At 42.8% G+C, this 25461-nt stretch overlaps 1 protein-coding gene across 1 annotated transcript in view; it reads right to left on the reverse strand.

Moving 5' to 3' along the window:
- The window catches only part of cd2ap (CD2-associated protein), a 55796-nt gene that overhangs the window by 19584 nt on the left and 10751 nt on the right, over positions 1–25461 (reverse strand). Inside the window, exons 2-10 of the mRNA XM_010745780.3 lie at positions 19107–19264; positions 10165–10342; positions 7803–7903; positions 7175–7301; positions 6394–6572; positions 4731–4809; positions 3344–3438; positions 1475–1573; positions 64–120 (exon numbers count right to left, since the gene is read on the reverse strand). Coding sequence (XP_010744082.1) covers positions 64–120; positions 1475–1573; positions 3344–3438; positions 4731–4809; positions 6394–6572; positions 7175–7301; positions 7803–7903; positions 10165–10342; positions 19107–19264 — 1073 coding nt within the window. The remainder of the gene's footprint in view (positions 1–63; positions 121–1474; positions 1574–3343; positions 3439–4730; positions 4810–6393; positions 6573–7174; positions 7302–7802; positions 7904–10164; positions 10343–19106; positions 19265–25461) is intronic.

Below are 25461 nucleotides of genomic sequence, written 5' to 3' on the forward strand. Positions count from 1 at the left end.
GAATGCGTACAGGTCATGCAATTAAGAAAATGCAAGTGATGATGATAGGCGCCGGCTGCTTACCTCTTCGGACTCCTGCTTAGGTAATGATTTCAATGACCCGACCCTCGACGTGGGAGTCTAAAATATGGGCACAAGCACATAGAGTATAAACATCATTATCTGTGAAAATCACTGCTTGAGGACACATGGAGGGTCCTTTAGATGAACATGGAAAACAGGAAGTATCACCAATCTGTTTTCCTTCATACAGAACTGACACCCAGAGAACTCTTACACAGTCCTCTCAAAAAATAATTAACATGACCTAAGAGCCTGTTTTCAGATGCTGGTTCACCGATCATTAGATGTGCCTAAGAGTTTCTCAGAAATGGTCTTTGCGCCAAATGGCATCTGGCTGATTATGAGGGAAAGCCTTCATAAGAAATTCAGGGAGGATTTGTGCATTTGAAAAAGTTAAGCTGTTTACTGCTCCACAATATTCATTAGATGATGGAAGGTACAGCAGGTACACTGTGTGTCTGAGTGGAGTGTAATGAGCAGTGTGGGGCTGGATTCATGGTCTCACCATCAACTTAATAAACATTTTATTTTACGCATTTTGTTCAGCATCTTTAATAACGCCAGAAATTTTTTTTTTTTTTTTATTGAAACAGTAAAAAAAAAAAAAAAAAAAAAAAATGAAAATGTTGACATTTCGTACATGTGCAGGATTGTTTTGATCTCGTCTTGATCTCCGCTCTCAGAGGAACAATCGTTTTGATCTCGTCTTGATCTCCGCTCTCAGAGGAACAATCCACCAAATAACATTTTAAGACCTGCGTAAAAATGTAGTTGCCTTAAATTAAAAAACAATAAAGTATGTGGGAATGTTCACTTTCATTTCCTCTGTTTGCAAGCTTTTCATACCAGTGCAGAGCCGAGGCATTGCAGGCACAACACCCACAACAACCACATAACATTTCCAGATGCACAGAATATTCAGATATCTCCTCCGCACATAGATACCGTTTGTCTGATTTGTCTTTACATTACATCTATTCATACTCCTTCAGTGATGTAGTTCCCTGCTTCACTTGATTGCATATTGCACTCTGACTGGCCACCAGTAGGAGGCAATCATAGCGTCCACTAGTTGTGATGTCACAAATCCTGCCATCGTGTTGGACTGATGGTTTATAATTTTTTAACTTTATACTACTATAGTATTGTTAGTACCTTAAATCCTATATTCATATTCCTATTATACTGTATTACAAGGGTGTCAAAGATCTGGCCCATAGACCCCTCAAGGTCCCTATACTGTTGTTCAGTTTCAAAATACACTCACTGGCCACTTTAGATACACCAATGTACACAATGTAAAAAAGTTTATAGTTTTTGGTTTTTGTTGACACTGTCATAAAGGTCATGATGATTAACCACTTATGGAAATAACTGCCAACAGTTTGTTGTATTCCTTTTCAGGCCTCACCTCTTTCTCTGCCTCAGACATAATGGTGACAAAGTTATCAGGGAAGACGCCTTCTTTTCCCCCGATCTCCCCTCGCCACCAGCCAGGCTCTCCTGTGTCCTGTAAGAGAATACATTTTTTTTTAAAAAGGGTGAATGGTGAACACTTTAATAATCTTTGCTTTGTCTCTTTCTGTCTAATATGTGTTATTCCTTTCCGGTGCAGCAAGAAGCAGATTATGAAGAAAATAAATAAAACTTCACAATTTTAAGTCTTTCAACCTCATCAGGGAGGAAGGAAGGTGTAAAAATGTCTCTCAGATAAAAAAAAAAAGAAGAAAGATTTACAAGCACTTCTCAACTGTGGCCACTAGATGGTGGTAGATTTCTAAAATAGTCTTGGCATGGTGACTTGTCACCAGTCTCCTGGTGTGAAACAGCAACCCCTGAGTCAGAGTCAGAGTCATCATACATCGACAGCATGTCAGAGGCAGCTGAGCTGAGCCAGCAGAGGGTGAGGATCTGTATGTGCTGGCCGGTTTCCTCCTTTAAGACCCAATGAGATCTGAGCTGTGGCGAGTGAGTGACCGGGACGACTAGATGGGGCTTTACAAAAACACAGAGGTGTGACCGGAAGATGCCAAACTACTGACATTGAATTATTTTATAGGATGAACCATAATACCACATGAGATTGAGTGACAGATTACGGCCATCTTCTCAGAGCAGATCTGAGTGTCGAGGCACATAATGGCAGAGGCGAAAAAACTGAAGAGGACGTTAACTGAGGAACCTAAGAAAAGGACGGGGGGAGTGACGAGGCGAGAGGCTACTGGACGAAGATGAAGAGTAAAGAGTAAAACTGGGAGCGACTTGTTGTCATTGGCGAATGCTTTGTTAAAAAAAAGGCTGAAAGACAGACGCTGAGCGTTTTAAACTTGTTCTGTTTTAGAATAATCCTTCTTATGATGATTAGAGCGAACTGTAAGTTTGTTCTGTTGGTTTTCAAACCAACAGGGTAGACTCGACAAATAGGTCTGCTGGGAACCCTGAAGTCCTGTTCAGAAAAGCCATAACCTAACTCACTACATCTCTCCATTTAGAGAGGGTATATGGCTATATCAGCTTACAGGCTCTGTTATTAAGTAAAGGTACCTATCAGTGTCTAAAAACAGTAGAGACAAAGATGAGGAAATAATTCTTATCGAGGCACAGATTCTAATAGTGTTCCATTTGCTGAAGGGACTCTTGTGTTAAATATAATGACTGGTCATGAGGAGACGTTGGAGAAGGGCCTGTGTTACATAAAAACGTTAAAGAAAGGTTTTGATTGTTTTGACACCATTTCCCCCAGAGACAGAACTTGGTTTCTCTTCTCTTAGTATTTTGTAGTGGAGTGGACAGATATGTTGCAAATGAACTACACTGCTAAAACAATATGATGAAAAGATATCGGGATATGGGTCTTAAATGGAGCGAGATTCGGCCTCCATGCACTGCAAGTTGCTGACTGCCACTACGTTTTATCCAGTTAGAACACTGGAAGCAGAGAGCAAATGGATGCTAAGTGAGAGGCTAATTCGTTCAATCTGGCGTAGGAGTGATTCATGATGTCGAACAAAAGAAGAGCACTCTGAAGAATCTGTCCCATTTGAGTTCAGAAGAGGCTTTAAATAAGTTCTGCAGTTGTGAGCGAGCACACAGAGACACGCGAGACAACCCATCGAGCAGGTTAGGTCAGATTATATGGCTCAGTGCATTTCTTCCTGTTTATTAGGTTGAGATTCATTGCTGACACCGAAGAGTTCACTGAACCTTTGCACTCTTCTTAAAAAAGCTGTTTTATCATTTAATTCCACAACTTTGAAGGAACGAGGCGGTGAAAACGTACCTTGCTCAGGATGTGGATGATGTCGCCCTCCTTTATGCTCAGCTCGTCCTCGTTCGTAGCCTCAAAAGTGAACGTGACCTTACAGTACTCTTTTGCTGAGGAAACACAAATAATGGGGTCTTAACAAGGAAGCAAACCAGACATGTATACAACTAGCTGTAATTCATGTAACCACACAGACAAATACAAATGTCTCAAAGCAACATTGTGTAACTTTTCCGCCATAAAATTTTAAAACATGTTGTTGCTACATTCACATGTCATCAGGTGAATGGTGTCTGTCATTCCCACTCGGCCTGTTTCTGCACTCTGTAACTTGATCACCACACCATTTTATGTAGAAAATGTTTTCTGGGTTTCCTTCTGATGTCCTCTAGCTGCTCCGCATCAACTCTCAGAGTTTCCTGATAGACAGTAAAGTGAGCTGTTGCAAACTTTAACTGCTGTTAGCTAATGTTAGCTATTCCAGTGGAATTGATGCATTCCACCAGGCCACGGCTGCTGGAGCTGACTGACGGCCGTTGTAGTCAATGTCAGTTTAGAAGCAAGAAAAAAAAAAGACCAAATCTAAGCAAGTTAATGAAGTCTGGCGGGCAAAACACCGGTGGGGCCACAAGTTTGCAAAGAGAATGGACCAAAACAGAGCCACGACCGTGACTTGCCTGGTGGGGTTTTGCCATTAGTCTTCGTAACACGTGTCTTGGACTGCAGGAAAGAGTTGGTTTTCAGGCTCAGGACCTGGGGTATTGCTAACAGCAGAACTGCTGCCGTGCAAGAACTGGAGCTCGGCAAGCTTACAATGTAATTCAGAAGCCTATATGAACAGAGTGGCAGAGGTGATTAGACTGAAGAGGACGTTGTTGGAGGAGGCTAAGGAGAGACGAGGAGAGAGTGAAAGAGCAAGAAGACGTTGGAAAAGCTGGCTGCTATGTCTGCTGTTTTTGACCTTGCTTGATGTTTGGCTGTCAGCAAAGTTACCGACTCGCTACTTTTTGACCATGAGTAATATAATCAGAACACACGTGTACAGCTGTCCATATTTACGACAGTGGGATCACATTCGGAAACTGGAGGCAGAAAAATACTAATTTCAACACAATGTTGCTTTAAGACAGTCGACATATTTCTCAGGGCTGTAAAGATTCTGTCTTATCTCACAAACATACAGACAACACATGGTGTACAATTGGTAGAAATGTAAACATTAATATTAGCAAGTGATATTTCATCATATTCAAACTAAACAGAGAAACAAATCACAGATGCAAACCATGCTAACAAGGCTAACTTTATAAGTGAATGTCTCACACAGACAATCTGGTGACATTAAAGGTACTCTCCACGTCAAAGCATCTCTCTTTTATGCAGTACTTTTACAGTGTTTTACCTTTGGATTTGTTGTCTCCGTCTGCTCTCTGCGAGTCTGTCATGTTGGGCTTTGCAGCAGATGGTAATGATGGGATTGGCTAAAATGAAGCAAACCATACAGATGGAAATGATTTATCGTACATGAGTGGATATGTGGCTTTGTGTTTGTGTCTGAACCGAATGAGAGGAACTCTGTGCCGTTAAGTATAAATGTTTATGAATGATGCCGTTAATTATGGGGTTAGCGGGTCAGCGTTGTAAAGAAAGAATACTGAAAGAAAGCAAAGAATGAAAACAGAAAGTTCGTTATCTTTTCTGCTTTACAACTGTCTGATGTTACAAATTAGAGGTGACGATTAGTGAGTCACAAACAGGAATAAATTTATAGCATTTGGTTTGAGCAGCTAAAAGTACCAGACAGGCGTATAACAGAACATTAAAAACAAACACAAAGACTGCAGACAGAAGGCAGAGCAGTAAAAAGATTATGTGGCCAAAATGGGGATATCCTGTGAAGGGGAGAGAAGTTGTGAAAGCATGCGACATGAGGAGAGTGAAGGAAGCAGTGTTAGTGGTGAGAGAGTGAGAGGGCTGGTGTGAAGAGGAGAGAGTGAGAGAGAGGAAGGAAAAGAGAGGACAGTTTTAGAAAACTATAAAAGTTAACTTATTAATTTACTGTTACACCTGTTTGTCTGTGTTATTCTTAACCTGTCACTGACCTGAGTACAGATGTCAATTTAGAAGAGTGAATCAGTTTGAAGACATTTCCTGCTTGAATGTAATGCCGTGCTGATGACAGCACAACACGTGTATTCACAACAAACACAAGTCTTACATGGATCTGGGTTTGTTCTTTCAGGGTAGAGGGTAAATCTGTGTCAAGCTGAGCCGGGAAATATCATCATACAGATGTAGTTGCGATATTTTACTGAGGATGACGGGGGTGTTTACTTAGCCTACCGCAAATGAACATTTTTTATTTACTTAAACTACAGATGTAAATAAGTATGGCTGACACTCATCTGATTTGCATGAACACAAGGTCCATGACCATGTGTTGTATTCTTACCAAGAGAAAAAAAGGAAAAAGAAGAAAAAAAAAGGAATATAAAAAAGAATTGCTGGCTGCTGATTGGATGTTTCACCAGATCACAGTGGACTGGAGCTGCTGTGAGCCATTAAAGAACATTAAAGTACTGTTTCAGGGCAGGAGACCATGGAAGGGAAACACAAGAGTGAAGTCATGTGACAGTGTTTTGAAGTGTGACATTAAAGTGAAGGGACACACACACGATGGAGATAACAGAGTGCATTTTCAGACAATCATTCCTGGTTGTACACATGGAAAGAGACAGGAAAGCTGTGCAATAAGTAAACAAAAAAAGAGAGAGAGCTGGAGAGATTTCTGTCTCACAGCTGAACGCTTCATGAAGTGGATGTGAGTGTCACTATACTGGCCCTTTAAGACGTGTCTGTCAGAAATTTGTTATGATTCAGATGCTCTAAAAATATTCTAAAAATGTAACTTTAATGTTTTTTTATGTCACATTATGTGTTATGTAATGCAACAATGAACCACAGGGATTAACGTCTGTTTCTTTCACCGATGTTGCTAATACTTTTTGTCACGTGTCTAAATATACAAAACATTCCTTGTCCTGCAGGGTTTGCGTCACACTTACTCTCTCCTTCCTTTCCTCTGTTTCGGGGCTCGGAAGTCGAACCTTTAGTTTGACCGACCCTTCTCTGAAAATGTCTCCGAAGCCGACGCCTCGAATCTTCTTGTGCGGCCCAATAACTCCGTTCCCTGAGGCCGGTTGAGGCGATGTGGGGGCGGCGGTGCTTTCCATTCCACTTCCATCTGGAGAGGAGATACAACAGCGTGAGCTCAACCACATGTATCTCATCTTACTGCTGCGATCTTGCATAGGACAGAATACGTCATTTATCTTGGCAGAAATGCGTTTTACTCCCCGATCAGCCACCACGGGGTGCTAAAAGTGTGTTTGAAGAACAGATAAGGTCATACAATGTCAAACTCAAGTTGTGGATTCTCTCACACACACACACACACACACACACACACACACACACACACACACACTTAAGTAGCAGGTAAACGTTTAGAAACATCCAGCTGCACAGTGAGCTTCTTGTTCAGGCTTGTTTCAGTTGGGCTGCAGTCACTCCTGAACAGCTCTATTACTAAACAAACAATGAATTAATAATAATAATAATAATAATAATAATAATAATAATAATAATAAAAATGTACTGCATAAAAACTTCTTTAATCTAATAGAAGAGAGTTGACACCACACAGAGCTCTTCACTGAACTGCAGCACCTGCTTTAACCTTTTTAACAAAACATTAAATTCCATTACACCGTCTCCACTGTTTTTCCAGTTTGGCTGCACCCTTCGTGGTTATGAGGCTCTGCTTGTTTGCCACTTCCCTCTTACCGGGCTCGTCCGCTACGGTGTCATTGGACTCTCCGTCCTCGCCGGCGGTGTCCAGCTCTTTGACGAAGTTGGAGGGAAACAGTCCGGACTTGCCGTTCAAGCCGCCGCTCCACCAGCCTTCTTCCACCTGCACAGAGGAGATCGGACACTGAGAGGAGATCTGCTTTCTGTATTTTCTGATGGCTATCACATGTGTAGCTCAGAAATTCAATATTCTAAATAAAAATGTTTTATGTCTGTTATAATTAGGGTATCAATTAATATGCTTAAGGCCCATTTTTATATTGTAACATACAAATATGTTTATTGTTCCAAGGCCGTCACACACACTTAAACAAATTAATTAGCACTTTTTGCTACCTGCTGCACAGTTTTTTTTCTCTAACTTGCTCTGACCTGCCAACACTACAAATAAGCACTTAACAGTTGTTATGTCTTCACTGCTTAAATACATTAAGTGGTTGTAATATTACACCTCCACCAGCATGTCTCAAATTACACACCGAGAGCCGAAGCCTGGTGTTTATCCTAAACACTGGAAAGGTCAGCAATTAAAAAAGGCGCAGGCCGATGCTGGAAAGAAAACACGAGGTGCACTTAAAGGTTGGACATGTTTGCAAGCTTATACCTCTTCGTTGATGTCAATGATGTCTCCGACTTTCAGCTCCAGCTCATCCTCGTTCAGCGGCTGATAGTCAAACAGCACCTTGCACCGTCTCCTCTTGGGCTCTGTGGGAATGGCGTGAGACACAAACAGTTAACTTAACCAACCTGCTGTGTGGCCTCACATGTGGCACGTGAGTGTTTTAACCAAACGTGGAAGAGCGCAGCCATGTGTGTACGGGCACGTCTTTTAATTCTTTTCTAGAATGCAGAGGAGGGAGGGGGGACGGACTAAGACAGCAAGCGAGGTGTAAATCGAGGAGTTGAGAGGTTGTGTGTGAACCCTGAACACTCCCCGCAAGGAGCTCCGCAACTGTTCCGCAAGGTGATCTTGTGGTAGGCGGCAGACAACGCCCTGCTGAACAAGCAGAGCTGCACACAGAGAATGGAGCAACCAGAGGAGGAACAGTGTCAATGTAAAGGTGCAAACACAAAATACTGGCCAGGAGCGTCTTTATAAAACTGCAAAGTAAAACTTCTGTTAGAAAGCAGATTCTAGTAGAAAAGTTACAGCATGTTCATTTATTCTCTGATCAGTCACTGCCACATGGTAAAAATACAAGTAGACTATGTAAAATAACATTATGTAACGTTTCCGCGACTACATCTGTTTCTGCACTATGGAACTTTGTGTTCTTGCCAATCACGCCAATCATTTCACCTGTTTTGGAACATAAACTGGACCATAGTTTTCTAGTTTTCCCTCTGATGTCCTCCGGCTGCTCTGCATCAACTCCCTGCGATTTACAGAGTTTCCTTATGGACAGTGAAGTAAACGGCTGCCAACTGTAGCTGCTGTTAGCAGCCGGGCTGCCTTGACTGTGAGCTCAAAGCACTGGAGCAGTGTTTGCACCAGGGCAATCGGCATGTTGCTGGCTGCTATGTCTTGTGTTCTTGCACCTATTACTGGCTGTTAACAAAGTTGCTGACTCGCTGGTTTTTGATCATAACGAACATAAACACAACAAATACACCGTTTACCACAGTGACATTACACTGAAACTGGGAGAGCTAAATCACAAAAACACAAATTTCTACACGATGTTGTTTAATAGAGCTGACATTTCTCAGGTACGTAAACAGTGCGGGTGTGAAGTTTAACATCTTAGCTTGCTATTTCATCACATGTACGGCCCTCACATGAAGCTTTTGTCAGGTTTATATCTGCTCCAATGTAGCTCACACATCTCTGCAGATTAATTAAGGCACACTGAAGTCAAGAGGCAGCACTTCTCATGCTTATTAACATCATGTTGCGTGACTTGTCAGCAGTTTGCAGAGAGCAGATACTGCAGAGACAGCTGCTGCTGGAGGAAACACAGGAAACACACAGAGCGTCGCAGGCTTTGATGTTCTATTCTAGTTCTTACTGTAAAACATGTTTAACAGTAATGGATGAGAACCTCAGCCATATCATCACATCATCCTGTGTATCATTTGAAATCTGCAGGGTTTAAACAGTGCATTCATGTTTCTAGCTCAACACTTGGGATTCCTCAACAGACATAGCATTGTGTGAGAATAGAAACACAGCAACAGTATCTAGGTGGGAGAAGATAAAGAGAAGACTGCGCTCATGATAGGATCTTTAAGCAAGACTGGACACGGCGCAGGTATGCAACACGCGGACGTGTCCGCATGAGAGGACACATGAGCTCAAACACAGCGGAGGCATGATGTGAAATATTATTCACAAAGAGGTGTCAGCTTTGTTTGAACCTGCCCTGAGCCACAGGAATGGATCCTCTGAGAGATGGTGTAAGTGAACGGCAGAAATGTAAAGACGGTGTGAGTACACTGAAGCCTTCATATCCATAGACATCCGGAACCGGTTAGAGTGTACACAAACTGTTCCTAAAATGAGCTGGCATGCCTGTAGTTAAGACAGAACAGTTCAATCTGTCAGACTTCAGACTTCTTTACTCCGTTCAAGATGATAGTGATAGCGTTGAAATATGTATCTTTTAATTCCCAGGATGGGATCACATTGGCAGCAGGTTTAGCCGGCTGTTCCAGACATTCCTCACACTCCAGCAAGTCTTAATATATTTTGAACAGGCACGTTAAAACAAATTACTATACTATAGAGACCAAAACTGTTTTTTGTACCAGGCTGTAAACAAAAAAACTTCTGCAGCCTGTCTCAAGTGGCTGCTCAAGGAATTACACTTTTTTAGCACTTCCATACTGGCTTCATTTCCCAGCACTGGAGGTTGCCACTTGTTGGAATGTAGCCATCACCCATCACACACTGCATTTCACCGTCACTCGTGAATAAGATGCTGAGGCATTTTGCCCAAACACACAAACAAACTACAGCGTCTTACTCTTTGCCGTTGCTGGTGGCTGAGGCTGGAAGCCGCCGGTTGGGATGCCGATGGTGCTCATCCTCTGAACCAGGTGGGCCACGTTCCCCGCGCTCTTCTCTCTCTTTTGAGGCTGGGAGGTCTCCTCTTTTGGCTCGGCCTTTGTTTCCTTGACCTCTTTGGATTCCTTCTTTAATTCCTAAAAAAAACCACCAGACACACAGCAAAAAATAGGAAGAATGGTTTATACATACAGATATGCTGAAGGCTGCTACTGTGCATACAAGAAAGGGCAGCTCCAAGTAACCAAGTGATCTTCAAAGACGGAGCACAGGCATGAAGCTTAAAATAATCCCAAACTGTCCTTTAGAATACAAACATCCATCCACACGTGTAGCAGACATGAGTTAATGGCTTTCGAAATATTGTGACTCAGCAGGGGTGTGACTCGTTTCCTGACCACTGACCATAACGCTAATGTTCTAACCCCGACCTTAAACCCCAAATGAACCAATTAAAGAGGTGAGGATACACACACTCTGACAAATAATGACCCCAGAAAACCTTTGTGTGTTTGGCAGCAGTCCAAAAGGGAACAAGTGTGGTGATGTGGTCAGAGAAACATTTAACCACATGAGTGACAAACACAATGCAGAGAGTGGACATGTGAAACAAGGTGCATCAGTTTCACATAACATGAAGAGGAAGTGAGATGTGTGTGACGATGTGCATTCCACTGAGCTGAAGAGACACAAAGTGAGCCATAACTATGGCAACCTGCGTCAGCGCTCAATGCGGCATTGTGCTAGTTACGGCCCACTCATGCTAAATCTAGCTACAGCTAATGATCCTGGACACGTCACGAGTCAGGCTGTAAAACAGCTGCCACATTCTCCCAGCCTGGGGAACTCCCTGACAACAGGCACAAAGTCCACATCGCACCTTCACTAAACAGTGACAGGGATACACAGAGGTGGGGGGGGGGTCCTAAAAAGGCTGAAGTCTATCCCAGCATGCTCTGGGGAAGAGGCGGAGTACACATTGGAGAAATCACCTAAACACATCTGGGCAAATAACCACATTTACTAACCTGATCTGCATGTTTTGGGGCTTCAGGAGGGAAATGAAAGGTGACCCATGCAGACACAGAAAGGACACATTAACTCGACAAGAAAGGCCCCAGCCTGTGTGAGTGTGACATTATTTGACACGAAGCAGGAACAAGCCGGGCTATATGGTGACTATAAACCCACTTGATAGGGGTTAAAGTGGTTTAAACAATCCATTTTGTCCAAACTGAAAGTCTTCTTCTTGCACTACTCAAAGTCAGTAATGACCTTCTGTTTGCTCTCATGGCTATTTCAATCAGTTACCAGTGGTTCAACTCACAGATCATTACCAGCAGGTACCATCATCCACTCATCCATATTTAGGTTTGAAATCTTTGATTCCTTTTCTAGGAAACAAACGGAAACTAAAGCAAGGAGTCCCAAAGTGTATTTTGACTCAACAACTGTAAGTGTGTGTGACGTCTGGAAAAAAAAAAGAAGGCACACCAGAAATTATTTTTCTCTTCCGTCTTGTTCGTTAGTGACTTAGTGGTCTAGCTTTTTCAAAGCACGCGTGTCACATGATGGATGTGATCACACTTTTAAAAAAGGAGCAGGCCTTTCTAACTAGTCATCAGAGGTGTTGAAATTTGTACATTCTGAGATGCACGCATTCTGAAGCGATGCAGTCACTGCACATAATCAGGTGAACACAGATTGTTGGATTTTTACATTCGGCTAAGCAATAATGTCGCAAAATGACGTTGTTTTGTCGCACAAACGTTTGGCTAATGTTACTTTGAGATGCTGGGAGATGTGATGGAGGGAGGCAGAGGTCAAAAGCGAGTCAGAATCAGCTTTTGGTGGATTTTAGTCGGTGCTTAATGAGACGCTCTTCTTTATTATGATATATATTTTTAACATTTCCATTTCCAGCCATTTCAAGATTCAATCCCTGCATTCTTTAGACACACACTCAAAAAGGTGGCCAAGCCTTTTGCTGCTTCGCACAGAGTCAGTACCCAATTATTAATTATCAAAATAAACTAGCTATCAAACGATTAGTACATAAACACACCAACAAACGAGATGGACTGCAGATTTCAGCTCTTAAAAATAACCAGTGACCCACAGTCCACTTCCTGGTTCACTACTGCTGACTTTGCAATTCCAATGGAGAGGAAGTTTGTGTGTGTGTGTGTGTGTGTGTGTGTGTGTGTGTGTGTGTGTGTGTGTGTGTGTGTGTGTGTGTGTGTGTGCCAGGCACTGAGACAGACATAAGAGCAAAGGCAACAGACCAAACAGTAACACACAATCTGCTACAGAGGTCAAGACGATTGATGATGATTAAAGTTAACAGTTTCCACTGTGTGTGTGTGTGTATGTGTGTGTGTGTGTGTGTGTGTGTGTGTGTGTGTGTGTGTGTGTGTGTGTAGTGGGTGTGACACTGCTGAAGAGTGAGAAAAAGCCTGTGCTCAGAAACGCTGAAAAAGTGAGACCACACATCAGCACATATACAAAACACACACTCCTAACACTCGCAAGCTGTTTTTCCGTTTGCTGGGTGTTCACAAGATTTCGCATAAATTGACAGAACGAAGTGTGTGTGTGTCGTGTCGTCTTCCAGCAGTCGGCTAACAGACAGAGCTTTCTCTCGTGTTTATGTCTTCTTTTCTTATGGTTACGCTGGCAAACATGATAGCACAAGAAGAGCTGTGAGTCTTATCGATCTTTAGAGAGGTATTCTCTCATTGTGGGGAATGGAACATCTCCATGAGTACGAGTACCGGCCTGGTTATCTCTCAGTTTCACAATCACCATGTGCGGATCCACCAGGAGGCAGTTATCCTGTAATGCTTTCATCTAATGAAAATTTACTTCTATCACCAACAGGGGAGGTCAATAAAGGGAGGAGATGGCACAATGAGGAAGGCGCGGTGCCCTCTGATATTGAAGCTCAACACTTATTCGGTACAGCTGGAGTCATAAATCTGTCGGGATACATGGTTTTGCTGAAGGGAGAAAAAGATTGCATCTACATTACACGCAACACCCCAACCTCTTAGACCTCATCTGCAAAGCTAACACACACAGTATAACACTGCATGTGTGACCATGCGGTCACAGATACAGGTTAGGATTATGGCCAAAGCATCACTTAACAAAACACCTCGGTAAGCATCGTGTGTGGGTGCCATTCCTCTGGGATGTGGAGAGAAAATGCCTATTTTATGGTATATAAGTTTATGGTATTTATTTATGGTATATGCGGATTCTCCAGCGGTGACTTCTATGTGCGAAGAAACGTCCACCTTCACTGAGCTGCAGAGCTTCTTCCAGCTTTGGGCAAGCGGAGACGTTAAACCTCGAGCAGACTGCTGCACAATATTTCGCACAATGCCGTTCAGACGGGGTCCAACAACTAACTCACTCTCCAAAACATCAGTGATAATTATGTTGCCTAGCAATGTAGCGTGTGGGTATATGTGTGTGTGGACTGTCAAGTTTATATCGTCTATATAGTTTATAGTATGTGCTTTAATCATGCTTTATTCTGCTGTTAAAGTGGTGGGTTATTTAAAGGTCTGGTCTGTTTTAGGGCCCCATTTGCAGCAAATGACACAAATGAAGTAGAATATGCATAACTATGTTTTCATTAGTGTGCAATGAACTGAAAATAAGAGTCGTTGTGTTTTTGTTCCCTTGAAATGAGCTTTTTATATCTACAGATGCCACAGCAGAGTCCAGAATGTTTCTACAGTAGCCCAGAACAAACAAACTAAACAGCAGCTCTTTTCTCCTTCACGCTAGGAAGAAGCGTGAAATGAGAGGGTTGTAATCCGTCACTGCACAGCTCAATGCCACTAAGTCCTGCCGCCTGCTCCATGAAAGCACATGGCGGCTTCATATTGCTTCTTGCACCCACCAACGTGTCTGTAGTCCAGCCTCATGAATAGAGCCCTACACTGATTTCAGAAGATTTAAAGATTCTTGATTGTGATATATATTTTAAACACTTCTCGTTGACATTGCTGTGAGCTGCTTCGTCCGTCTTACTCTGCTGCTCCCACACTTTATAACTCACAGCTCAGTCTGCTGGGTAAACTTCACAGTGACTCACATATTACCACAGGGATTTTCCTCTGCTTCACAAACACTTTTCATATCATCACATAGTATTGGACTGTATTTTCAGCTCTCTTGCTACAACTGCAGCCACATTCTGTACGTTGATCACTGCGCATGCAGACACAGTCGAACAGAAGGACGTGTCAGGCACTGTGAGTGAGTAAGTGCTGCAGTCTGTGCCGACTGTCGCCATCCTGCATCGAATAAAAGAAAAACACTGAGGACACAAACCGCCAGAATCCTCCCAAAAATGTCAGCAGAGAGCCTGAAATTGAAAGAACATGCTGTCTGTGGTGTGTACTATGATGGAAGTTAATGCAAGTCTGTCCTGATGTGGAATGTCTTTTTGTTGTTACAGCCGTGACAGTGGATGGGTTTAAGCCCTCAGCTCCTACAGTGTCTGAGATCAGTGCTTATGTGGACGAGACGAGTGATCTTTAACCTCTGTCATTTACCTACTTTAGTATTCTTCTTCTTCCCATGTATATCTTTATCGATACGCATCGATTACGTCGAATATTCTTCAAGCACACGCTCCAATAAAAAAGAGAAAAACACTTCAAACTGTATGCTGTGCTCATAACTTTCTACCGTCTCTGTCATTTGCTTCATTCCATCATATCAGTTAGACAGTGGTGAATAGGTAAACAGTGAGAAGAAGTGAAATGAAGTATTTTTGACTTGCACACTTTGTGCATGTTTGAACTGAAGCATACTCCTGACGTTGAAAGCATAAGTGTTGAAATCATGCATTTTCTGTTGTAAGTTCGGTTTTGAATCAAACATCTTAACATCTATGAGTGGAAAGTTTTGTTCTTGCAACATCTTAAGTTTAACCATGTCATGTGACACTTTACGGCACACTGGAGCCACTACAGAAAAAGATATTATATCACTTGATCACACTAGTAACCACTGACTACTTGTGAAACATTACAGCAACAATTTATCGCGCTGAGCGCACACGGTGCAGCCATATACTGGACTTTGACTTAGTCTGTGTTGAATTGAGTTCTGTCTCTTGCTTGGTGCTAGTGAGTGTACACTGAGGGTGGGAGAGCGCTTGTATATGATAATCAGCTGTATGCACAGGCTGCAAAGGAATTTATTGTTGGTTTGGACAGAGAGGCCTGGTGGTGCGCTTCTCAGCCAGAAATAGCGTGATGTTCCTCCTTTTTCTGCACTGACATTTGAAGGCACTTTATTTTGTAGCCTGGAGGTGTACTTTAATTATATATTATTATCATGTAACGGCTTAAAAATGTCATGTGCTTACTCCTTCGATCTATCATGAAAACAGTCACGTCACAATTTTACACACCAAGAGAGACTGGTTGGAGAAACACACACAGACCGTCCTATCATCGAGTCAGTCTTCCATTGATTACATTGACTTTCAGGATACTAACTAACTATAATGAAACACTCTTGAATTCCTTACCATATCCCCCACAGGCATGTCTCATGTCCCCCGATTGTTCAGCTACGTCAATTAAAGGAAGCAGGAAGAACAACATCTCAGACAACAGTAACGCTGTTGGGTGCAAAGTTCAACAGCCGGCAAGGCTCCTTAGAGGATTAACTATCCGAGCTCAGTGACTGCGCCAGGCTGCTTAGCTGATTACCTATCTCACTACGTAGGATTATAGACGGGAGAAAAACACAGAGAGAGAGGAGTGAGTCATTTCACGGTGTGTTAGCTGTGTGAGCGTCGAGCACAGAAGAGGAAAATTGCACAGTGGAGTGCTCGGGTTCCTCAAGTGTACTACGGAGTAATAACAAGACAAGAGTGTGACTCAGCTCTACCAAAAGCACACATACTGTGTGTATGTTTTGGTCAGCTGCAGCTGAAGACTTAACGGTGTGTAATCATGAGCTGTACACTGAGTCTCAAACATGGATGGAACACTTTGAAATCAGATGCTTAAACATGCTTTAGTCGATATCTATCATCACATTTATTCAATTTAGCATCGAGCCCAGTCCACGCTCAATTTACAGTATGTCAGCATTTCACTCTGAATACAACTGATTTTCTGTCTTTTATATCTACAGACACAGCAGGTCCTCTTCCACAGAGTCCACCATGTTGAACTACTACAGTAGTCAGTGGGCTGCAGTCAGTAACTGCACTGCTAGATGCTCCTAAATCCTACACACTGGACCTTTGGGTGCATTCAGTGTGGATCCAGCAGTGTGGCACAAATGCAAGTTTTTCTATTCATTTGAGTTGGGGTTGTGCGTTTTGGTCTTCCAAAAAAAAAAAAAAAAAAATGTAGCAACCTGCAGTGGAGAAGTTGAGCTGGATCAGACGATCAGACCGGTCAAACCCTCCACAGTCAGCCGGAAATGTCTCTGAAACTGAGACCATCCAGGTGGATTCATACACTAAACTCTGATACTCTACCTGTGTGTGTGTGCTGACTTTCATGTACCAGCTTCTAAATCTGAGTCTGGCTCTTAATTTACACTGCAAGAGAGAGGGAGTGATAGACACAGACAATGAATGAGAGTGGGGGAGCGCCAGCGTTGATAAAAGCCGTTTAATTGGCGAAATAAGAAGAGATTTCCTGATTGTTTGACAGCGGTTATGTTCAGCACAAACACACACACACACACACACACACACACAGACACAGACACACACAGACACACACACACCTGGTCGCTCAGTGCCTGATCCTGTCTGACTGCAGCCTTGTATGTAACGTAAATGTCAGCACGGTGCATTCACTAAAGGACGAAGTAGATTCAGGTGGAGTACGTAAACTTTGGAGAATGTAAAAATGCCATTTCCCTTCATCTTTGGTCAGAAAACAATATTTTTATTGCTCATCATAGTTTTCTGTCAGAGGTTAGGACTGGGCATAATTCACCACCACGTTTTCCTGCTAAATGCAGCAAAATAAAAACATTACTGAATTCTATTCTTTAGGTCTTCGTGTGCAGACAGCTGAGCAGGAATAATAGAAGACCTGCACCAGCCACCAGTCACTGTTGTGCATATCTAAAATGACAGGTTATCCCGTTCAGCTTTGGACTGTGCACAGCAGATTCTTCATCTAAGTAGAGCACAGACATCGGCTTTAATGATCAGTGTGTTTCCTCACATCAGTCTAACGTTAGCTAGCCGGCATTTACTGGCAGGCTGAACAAAGTAGAATATGAACGCTGTCAACCTCTGTGGCTTCACTCATAACCAGAGATGATGTCTCATCAATGAACATAAACTGAGGGATGTGATCAGTGTAGATGCAACTGTTAAATTCACAGCCTGGTCCAGTGAACCCCTTGCAGACAGATGGACGCCTGAGGTCAAAACAGGCCCTTAAAGTGTGGCAGGTGCACATGTGCTAATCAATGTCGTCGTTAACAGACTCAAGACAGACATTTTTGTGCACGTTGTAATAACTTTCCACAATGCAGACACTTCACACATCATGCAACAATAAAAATTTGGATTGACTGAATTCATTGAATGTCTTTTTTTTAGCCATGATGAACAGAAGACAATCATGTAGCCTTGTACTGATCTAAAATATCATTTTCCTGACAGCTGACTAAAGCCTGAGCAGCAGAGATCCAGAGGATTCACATCACAGTGCACTAACCCGTGCTTCCCCACCGGTGTTATCAGGACCTTGTATTCCAAAGGCACAAACACTGGGTTGGTTCATATCAGTCCTTGGCTGTTTTTATCAAATCTGACTTTCAACGTTTGACCTTCTGGAGGAGCCTAAACACAATTTGTTGATCTTTAATTGGTTAGTTCACACAGTTCATTGATTTATACGTATTCACAATATTTACAGTGATGCGGTAAGTTCATTCCAGATACTTTCAACTTAAAATGTGAGTATATAATCGAAAATATGTGAATGTCATTTGAGATCTCTCTAATCATTCGAGGACAAGCTATACTTTCATTGAGCTGAAACCTACACCATCAATGAACTGATCAGTCACAACAACAGCAGGGCAGCCTCTTCATGTCTGCACGTTTGTTTACACACATATGATGTTGTAGATTTAGTGTTATAATAAAACACATATCTGGAACTATCAAAACACTCGATCCACACAGCCTGAGTTTATCAACCTTTAAACGAGCTGTCATAACAGCTTGGAGCCCACCCACACGACAAACCGTTATCTGTGGTTGGCCTGGCTGTGTGTCACTCAGAAAACAGCTAATCAGAAGAGAGGCTCGTTAATATTAATGAAGCAAAAGGCAACACAAAACACCCTGTTCTTACTCGACCTCCAGAGAGAAGCCTGAGAGAAGAGGAGAAGTCAAAGTATATTTAGATCGTTGTGCTTAGCGCAGCCTCAGAGGAAACTTAGCAACAGGGATTGTTCTTCTGAATTCATGCACGCCTTTATCAGATCATGGAAAACAGAGTAAAACTGAGTCACCGCTGGGCTGGAAATCATAACACCTGCTTATTCTCTTCATTCTTCTGTTCTGCAGAAACATTTAAGTGACTCAACGAACAGCATGCCTCACATTTCTTGTCTTGCAAAGCACACAGCACTCCCACATGTGGGTGCGTCTCCAAGAAATCAGTGACCACATCTGCTGCAGCCTGTGACCTCCGCTCCGAGCCGCAGACTGCCGCGGTCTGACAACGCTCGCCGCTTCAGCGGGATTATCTCTAATGGAACAACAATCAACAAAGGCATTTGAAACCTCAGAGGAAGTTCACAGTCTGCTCCACAGACAGCAAACTCTGTTAGAGTTATTCTGTACCAAAACCAACAGAAATGTCTTTGTCTTCTTCTCACCTTGACAAAGTTGTCGGGGAAGAGGCCCCTCTTCCCGTTGAGGTCTCCCTCCATCCAGCCATCCTCCTCTATGTAGCGCACGTTCTTGATGATGTCGCCCAGCCGCAGGGTCAGCTCGTCATCATGGAGCGCCTCGTACTCATACTCCACCACAACCTCTGCGTGAGATAGTTTGAGGAAGGAAACAGAAAGAGAGAGAGAGGGGAAGGGGGTGACCGAGGCAGCGGGAGGTGAAAAGTTGGGAGAGTAAAAGAGAAGGAAAGGACAGTTGTAGGAAGGGCAGGAAGGGTGAGAGCGAGAAGGAGGGAAGTGCAGGGGAAGAGAGGGGTTGAAGGGGGTGAGAGGAGAAACAATAAGACAGAAATCAACAAAACATCAAAGTGACAGCGTAAAGCAACGATAGCAGCGACTGCCAGCATCCATTCCAAAGTGATACAAAAATAACAGCGGTTACTAATATTGACTTTGACTGGATTTCTGCAGAAACAGCAGTTTGTATGAAAATTCAATAGTTCAAATGTCCAATAAAATATCACAGTTATTAAAGAGATTCTGAACTTATCAACTTATCGGTTATTTGATTTGAGGTTAAATTTATTGGTTGTTACAAACGAGGTCCAAAACTTTGTCTAGTCCTACACCAGACGACCGCAACACAAACTCAAAGTTCTGATTTCCTTCCAACTGTTCAGAATGTCTGAAGGAAGTAAAAGGTCAACACATCCTGAACCAACACAAACAGTGTGTCTGGACTAAATGTTTTCTTATGAGCACGAACAGAACAAGATAAGGAATGAATGGCAAACTGCCCCAAATCAGGCACAAATGCTGACACAGTAATACACAAATCACTGTTTAGTTTCTATGGTAACAGCTACAGAAATCAACAAAATGACCAAAGATGAAATAGTACAAAGCGAAAGAAGTGGTGACTGATGGTCTGAAACCTGGCCTTTTTTATCCTGACATTTAAAGTCAGTTTCACACAGGTCGAGTATCAGAACCTTTTAATGACGTATGAAACTTCTACAGTCAAACAATAATTGCATTACTTCTATTTTGTATCCAGATTTTAAATAAATGACCACGTGTATGATTTTGCTTGCAGCCAATCACTGCCAGCGTTCTTTAATACAACGTGTGACAGTACTACTGCAACTACTGCAGCTCGCAGCCTCACACAGTCTGTGGAAGAATATCCAGGAAAGACTGGGAACACAAGCAACGTGATGAAGAATGAAGAAAGGTGGACAGCTGCAATGCGTCCACAAGGTCCACAGCTTCTTCAACACCAGGTATTAAATAAAAGGACTTTATTGGAGTGAGTGTGACTTTAAGGGCACTGATGTTGGTGCTCAGCCCTAGTTACTCATCGCCTAGAAAAGTTAGTAAAAATAGACAATACTACAGAACAATTAAAAAGGTCCAAAAGCAACTTTAGACACACTTTAACTTTAGTCATGCAAGGCTAGAGCTCCACGATACCCCACGGTGCCAAATCGTAACGGTTCCTACTATACTAGAAATTCTTGGATTACTATACTATCGGTGCCAGTCTCCGCTAAATAGCGGCCGCCTCTGCTCTCCACCCGGCTTCTCACTGCATGCTACTCCCTTGTAAACAAACCGACATGGCAACTACTGCAACCAAACTACACAGCTGCTGAATGATTGGCTGTTTGCCTGTTACTGGTGACGTCCGGGGATATGATAGGCTGTTTCCATGCGCTGGGTCCGCCCGTCTGTTAGCTGATTGGCTGTTCGTTGTTTCTGCCGGCAAGAATGAACTCCATGAAGACAGCTCTGCTTCAATAGAAACTCGCTTCAAAACAAACATCAAGCTAAAGTTCTGTCTCGCTCAGATGCTCGCATGGCTTACAGTCACAAACATGAGACAACACACTCACCATGGCAGAAACACCAGGCCCGAGCGGCGAGTCTGCCACGATGTTGTCGTCAGTGGCACTCACATATTTGTTTCAGTCTAATTCTTACTTTACCAGTATAATGTTTATTATGCACCAAACAACATTATAAGTAATTAATAAGTATTTATAACTTGTACCAATGCATTGCTGTTCATAAAAATAATAATAAAAAAGGCTGCAGTATCACGATAATACCTGAAACCGTGATACTTTGTCTGGTATAGTATCATGGCTACTCATTTTGGTATCATGATAACTCCATGCAAGGACAGCACAAACTTGCCTTACATATATTGTACTGGCATGTTACCAATACATGGTTGAAAAATGGTCACGCATTCTGTCTTTTTCTGTTTCTGTTCCCTGGCTGATCGTCAAACAGCTGAAAATATAAATGCATCAGCCCAAACCACACTCCTACACAGAAAAAGCAGTCCAGATCATGCACGCACACGCACACGCACACGCACACACACACGCACACACACACGCACACACACACACACACACACGAGTAATGTGTGTAATCTTCTGATTATCTAAAAACACATTTCTGATCACAAAGAGAACAAAGGGTAAATCAAAGAGGTGGGCGAAGCAGACTGAGATAGTTTCCAGTGCAGCAGGTTGGGCAGCATCTATAAATAAGCAGGCTGCAGAGGAATAACTGGTAGTGAGGTCATTTACTATGTGGTGTGCTGTGGCCCTTTAACACATGACTCACAGCAAAGAGACTCCGCTGGCTTCACGCAACAAAAACATGACGGGAACACTGCAAACCGTGTCTCTCTCCAACAAACACAAGGACATCCCATGGAAACTGAACTACGCAGGTCAAGAAAGACTGACTGCTGTTAAGCCTGGCTCAGTTTTGACTCCTGCTATGTGTGTGTGTGTGTTGCTCTACTTTCCATCTGACATCACTAACCTTGGCTGTCATGCTTCAGCAGCCTGGGCCAAACCTCCGAGGAGAACCTGGCCTTGACAAATGATCTTAAGATTGGCCCCAACCCCTTTATCAAAGACTATTTAAGCGTTTGAAAAGAGGATAAGAGGAAGGAGAGAGTGGAGTGCCTGTCTAGCCGAGGTTCCTGCAGACTGACAATAAAGATACAACAGACTGTCTCGTGAGTTCCTGTCCTAGCGTCATGATGTATGCACCATAACAACAAACTGTTCACAGCCTCCAACTTCTACTTCCAAGGAAGAAACGTGGACTTTCTGATGGTGACATAGAAGACGTAGGGCCAGTCTTCAACACAATGCATTTGCACAATGGAAAAAAGATGAGATTCAGCATGATAATGGCAATCATCGGTCACACGGTTATCATCACTGCTCTAGTTTGTGCAATAGATAAGCGAATGGTTTGTGGTTCAGAGTGTTATGTAGCAACTGTCAGGGTGACCATCTGCAGATGATATGTTGAGATATTTACGCTGCAAGCAGACAAAAAAAAAAAAAAAAAAAAAAAAAAAAAAAAAAAAAGCTTTAATGAATTCAACGATGTAGGAACAAGGTTAGAAAAAAGGGCGACAAACTGGAAGGTCCTCGCTGGTCCTTCTGGTAAGTTCTAAAGATCTAAAGATCCGCTGCCTCCCTCTCAGGTGATCTCAGAGCAGTTGCAGCAGTCAGAAGACGACCCGCCAGCTAATCTTTTGGCAGTTTCTGCAGATGATTCTGCAAAAGTGAAACTGTGCAATAGGCTGTCATATGAAAAAAACATGATGCAAACACACTGACTCGCCCTGCGGACTGGGTATACAAAATTCATGCCTATAAAAGTTTTATTTAGACAGAACGCTTACACGAGATCTGTCCCGAGCTCGCGTAGCAAACCCAAAGATACACCTCAGTCCCACCGTGGTCACAGGCATGTCACCATGTAGCATGAACGGGATAATAAAATTGCCTCTGTGACAGTTAGAGGTGACGGTTCTGCACATCAACTGTACATAACACTATATTTAAGCTCATAAACTAGTCAGCCCAGACACATGATGTGCAGGGAGGAAGAAAAAGCACAAAACCAGCTGCACAATACTCAAATAAACAACTCAGCTGAGACCCCAGACAGCAATTTGGCCCAATCTGTCCGTGTAACCACAGGAAGAGATACAGTCCACTGCAGTAAACAAAACAAGAGGGCAGCGCTGACAGACACAATCATATTCTGTGGAGTTAACGCGACACACAGGGCAGTCCTCGTCTTCCACATGATTGGATGTGTGGAGCGGAGGGGCTTTTCTACGACTGCGCCGATTACAGCGCCAGAGCAAACCACACAAACACACCCTGCATGAGGAATCACTCGCTCTCACTTAAATCACTTCTAAAAACACACTGCTGTGCACCTACTCAGACATTAGGTTTGGGATTTGGCTACCAGATGATATGGCATTACTTAAATTATTGTTATCTTCAGTGGAGAAAAAGCAACACAAGAGTTATGAGCGGTTTAGCATCATTTTAAACCAATGTGGTACTTTAAAAAACAGGCCAACGGAGCACAAAACCTAAAGAAAACTTTTTAGCAGTAATGTCCAACCTAACCTAAAATTATGTAAGAATGATTTTTTTTACTTTAAAATTGGACATTTGGATGATTAAAAACTGTCCTTTAGCTTCCTATCCTGTGCATCGACACATCTGCACTGAGGCACTCCTTCCTTCAGCTATGAATACATCCATCGAGGTACTTCCTTTAAGTATTTAACAGTATGGGACTTGCTTTATTCCAGCACTCTGGCAGCTAACATGAGTTACCCTGGAGGATTTCACAAAGGAACACTGCTGTAGCCGGGTGGAGCTGTGTAATGTCACTGTACATGCATGGCAAGCTGAAGCAGGATTCCAGATGAATCTGCCGGCTGATTGGTGCGTTCTGTAGCGATGCTGCCGTTAGCTAGACTGTGATGGTGAAAGCCGAGAGATGTTTGGGTTGATCACAGCTTGTAGTCGCGTCTTATGAGAGGGCAGTCTGTGTCAAAACACACAAAAACACTGTACATTTTAAATAATGCACTGTCGTGAAAACACGCAGTATTTAACTTAATCAACTGAGATGTCTTCACACATTCAGTATCCGATCAAATCAAAGTACTCACACCCCATAAAAGGGTAACTGTTGAAGCTTGCTTGCACCAGCACAAGTTGGCCGACACAGAGGATTTAAACAGCTTATGGTTTTCACTACTTTATATATTAAATATGTTTAAGAAATAAACTTAACTCCAAAGTTAACTAGCATTCTGTGTCTCTCTCGGTTGACATTGGAACAAGAGATCTTTCTACCAAAGATGACCTGTAATTGTCACGATGTTTTCACTTGGTGTGAGGGAGTTACGTAACATCTGCTTGTACATGTGGTCTCTGATTTTTAAAGATTTTAACTTTGCACAGCAATGCTGTCTACTGTTGACAGTGCTAACCTAATTTTACAGTCCTGTCCTTATCCATTATCTGGTTTCCTGTGTATCATCTGCCTGAATCATGTGAATGCAGAAGCTTGAAAGGTTTTGGAGATTAGAACGTTGATTTTAAGTTGACTATACGTTCACTGTGGTTGGGGTTCTACAGGACATCCTGTACAGACTTTCAGACATTCAGACATTAGTTATTGCTCAGGTAGAAAGATGAGAGACCGCCACAGCAATGTTTGCTTCCACTTGCATTGGTCTAGATTTGTAACCGTCGATTCTTGGACCATCCAGACTCAATCATGTTCCTTTGGAGACTTTTAGTCACTGAGTCCTGGGGGTAGAAACAAAATGTCTCCTCTTCATCAAGTGATTTTTACTCCGGTTGCTGCTGAATGAGTGCAGTTGAGGGATGGGTGTCGGCCTGTGAAATACCAGCAGAGGGGCAGTGGACAAAGTCTTCTTGGTTTGTTCCTCAGAGGAAATGCCTTTAAACACAGCCAAATACAGTCAGCATACAGGTGCTGTGTGTGTGTGTGTGTGTGTGTGTGTGTGTGTGTGTGTGGAGCAAACTTCCTGCCTGTTCTCTGCAGTCAGGCGGCAGCAGGGGGATTCTGGCCTTAATAGTTCTATTGAATTATGAAGTGGCACACAGGGCCAAACTGAGACTCTTCTTGAGTGATGACAGTAAACTACAAAGTAACCTGGACTACAACTACACTTCAACTACACTTCACATACAGCTTCACATCAGGTCTTTCAATCAGGGTTTAACCCTGAGGTTTCCTTGTTCATCCAGTGCTGGCCACTGGCCCAGAAACAGCTCCATTGCGGCAGTCATACTGGCTTTAAGTCAAGACTTTCAAGCCGAGTAAGTGCATCGCACGGCTTCTTGAATGTGAGCAAGCCGGTAATAAATAAATGAAGGTGTTGAAAGCCAACAGCTTTCATCGCTAAAGCAGGAAGCACGCATGTCTCATCCCTGTTGTGCTACTTGGAGGAATCTCT

This window comes from Larimichthys crocea, chromosome XI, assembly GCF_000972845.2.
Source record: "Larimichthys crocea isolate SSNF chromosome XI, L_crocea_2.0, whole genome shotgun sequence".
NCBI lineage: Eukaryota > Metazoa > Chordata > Actinopteri > Sciaenidae > Larimichthys > Larimichthys crocea.